General features: G+C 61.0%; 1 protein-coding gene across 1 annotated transcript in view; it reads right to left on the bottom strand.

The window, feature by feature from the left end:
• The window catches only part of UPF1 (UPF1, RNA helicase and ATPase), a 21641-nt gene that overhangs the window by 462 nt on the left and 18367 nt on the right, over nucleotides 1–2812 (bottom strand). The window contains exons 19-23 of the mRNA XM_021707552.1: nucleotides 2602–2776; nucleotides 1943–2024; nucleotides 800–961; nucleotides 442–659; nucleotides 29–151 (exon numbers count right to left, since the gene is read on the bottom strand). Coding sequence (XP_021563227.1) covers nucleotides 32–151; nucleotides 442–659; nucleotides 800–961; nucleotides 1943–2024; nucleotides 2602–2776 — 757 coding nt within the window. The 3' untranslated portion in view covers nucleotides 29–31. The remainder of the gene's footprint in view (nucleotides 1–28; nucleotides 152–441; nucleotides 660–799; nucleotides 962–1942; nucleotides 2025–2601; nucleotides 2777–2812) is intronic.

Here is a 2812-nt window from a genome sequence, read left to right as displayed (position 1 = left end):
GGGGCGGGTTTGCTCCAGCAGGGCTTGCCTTCTAGTACTGGGACAGCCCCGTCACCCCGCCGTGCTGGTACGCCCGCTCTCCCTGGTATGTGGAGTCTTGTGACAGGGCCACGTCGATCTGTGATTTAAACTCATCACCAAGGTAACTGTCCTGAAAGAGAAAGTGGGGAAGGGAGCAGTCCGGTCTGAGGGTGCTCACATCCACCTGTTCCCTCATCAGCCCCGAGAAGAGCCACAAAACCTGGTCCTGAAGTGTAACTGGCAGGACCCCATGCTCCTTCTCTGGGCGCAGGGACAGGCCACCCAGATGGCGGACACAAGCCAGCCAGCTGCCCAGGCTCTCCAGGGCAGTGTCATGGGTGGAATGTTCCAGACTTAGGGCCCACCCTGGTGCTGAGACACGTTCAGGTCCCAGGGTGGGTGTGGGTCCCGTGGGCTCACCTGGGACAGTTCTGGCTGGGAGAGGCCAGGCTGGCTCATCTGGGAAGGCTGGCTCATGGAAATGTAGCCCTGTGTCAGAGCAGCCTGTGAGAAGGGCTGCGACGCCACGTCCTGGCTGGCCTGGCTGCTGGGCAGGTTGGTCTGGCTGGGCCCAGGAAGCCCAAATCGGTTCTTCTGGCGTCCCCCACGCCCAGTCTTACCTTTTGGGGTGCCCCGGCCTGAAAGACAGAGCAGGCCAGGGTAACCAGAAAGAGGCCTGAACTTCCCAGACAAGCCGACTTCAGCAGGAGGTGGGACGCTCAGAGCCACAGCCCCGAAGCAATGTGCTGTCCCCGCGGTGACACCTGCCCACGCTCACCTGCAGCGGGCCCGTTGGCTTGTCCAAAGTAGCCGGGTGGTGGCATGGGTGGCATGACCAGGTTGAAGGGGATGGGAATGTTCATGGCAGCCACGTGGCTGGGGCCGGCGCTGATCATGCCAATCTGGTCGTGGGTCTGGAAGTACATATTTGAGGGCCGGCCTGCGAGACACCAGCAGCAGGCATCACCACCTTGACCAAACCCAGCAAGGCCCCACCCCCACCAGTGTTCAGCCGGTGGGCACACATGTCCCGGCACTGCCAGGGCTGGAGTGACCTTTGCTTCAGGGGATTTGCTGCACATCATACCGCCCCAGGATCACCAACCCAGAAAACCACACATCCTCATCATGGAAAATTACACATTCCGATCACATGCCCCCACAAAGCAAGGAGAACCTAACTAAGCTCAATCATGAGGAAACTCAAGTCATGGATCTGGCTGAGGGCAAACCAGGTCCCTGGTGCCCCGGGGGTGGCCTGGGCGCCTGTGAGCACAGAAGGCTGGAAGGTTAGGCCCAGGACACCCTCAGTGACAGGGCGACCTGCTGGCTACGGACCATGGGAGCTTGGCGGAACCTGACCCATGGCAGGAACCTGATGCCCAGGAGCACACTGGGGCACCAAGGAGCTTGCCGATGTGAGAAGTGGGGTTCAGCCACCCTCAAGGCCTAGAAGGACGCGCGCCACTGGGGAAGGTGCCCCTAGGGGTAGGGCTGGGCCTGGAGTCAGAGGCTCCACCCAGGAGACCAGGAAAGCAAGGACCCAAGGCAAGCCACGTGTCCCCACGGCAGGGCATCCACAGCTTTGAGGAGGCCATGTGGCCTGGAGGGAGGCAGACAGTGGGGAGTGCCAATCAGGTCAGACCCAAAGGGCCTGCGGTGTCTACACCCGAGGGAAGTGGGAGCGGCGGCACCCAGCAAGCAGAACTTATTGGAAGGATGCCTTGTTTCTGAAAACCACCAAGGAAATTACTCCGCTTCATATGGAGCACGCGGACAAACAGCCTCTGCCGTTTAGCAGGCTTCTGTGGACTACGGCTCGTGAGACCACCCAAGAAGCGACACAAGTTGCAGACAAGGGAACAGCACAATCCCAGCATAGGGACACGGGGCCAGCCTGGTCTCCTGCAGAGCAACTCACCCTGACTGCTTCGGTCGTAAACCGAGCCTGGGATGATGGCCTCCCGGGCGTCATACATGGCTGTTGTCATGAAGCGGGCTCCCTGCAGAGGTTTCAGACGTGAGGAATTTGTCATTCAACAGAACAAAAGCACTTCCCACGACCTGGTGGCCTGGGGGGCAGCCATGACGGTGGCTGCCATGCGGAGCATGTGCTCTGACCTCATCTGCCCTCCCTCAGCACCCAGAGCACGCAGGCTTGCAGCACAGCAGCCCCAAGTCTGAGCCCCAGAGGCTGCCCACAACTCAGAACCCCAGGAGCCCCAAGGCTGGGCTTGGAGGCCGGGCACAGGGCCTGAGGTTGGTCACCCCACCTCCACCAGAAAGGCCCTCTGTGGGGACGGTCTCAACACGTCACCCTCCTGTGCACATGCCAGCAGAAGGGTCGCCCTCAGCTTGCATGCCACAGCCATGCCTGCCACTGTTGAGAGCAGCACTCTGGAAACGGGGATCCCCAGTCCGTCCTCTGGCCCTGTGGACATGCTCTGTGAGGACTGCAGCCTGGGGGGTTCTCTGCTGGGAGGGTGGGCTAACAGATCCTAACTCCAGTCCCTGGAGCAGGTGGGTTCCATCTTCCCACTGTGGGGTCATGGTGCCCCAAGCCGCAGGGGCCCGGCTCACCGGGTTGATGGTGTTGACGAGCTTGCGTGGCTTGCTGAACTGCATGAGGCTCTCACGTAGGTTGTTGAGGGGGCCCTCCACCAGCACCTTCTGCTCCTTGTAGTAGTTCAGCAAGTGGTTCCACAATGGCTGCTTCGACAGCGCCTTGGGGTTGCCCACAATGATGACACCATACCTGAGGCAAGAGTGCAGTGCTGAGGCCCCCAAGGCC

Source organism: Carlito syrichta, unplaced genomic scaffold, assembly GCF_000164805.1.
Source record: "Carlito syrichta isolate Samal-C Ts95f unplaced genomic scaffold, Tarsius_syrichta-2.0.1 Scaffold120489, whole genome shotgun sequence".
Classification (NCBI taxonomy): Eukaryota; Metazoa; Chordata; class Mammalia; order Primates; family Tarsiidae; genus Carlito; species Carlito syrichta.
The sequence above is the reverse complement of the archived record's forward strand: the minus strand, read 5'-3'. Positions and strand labels throughout refer to the sequence as shown.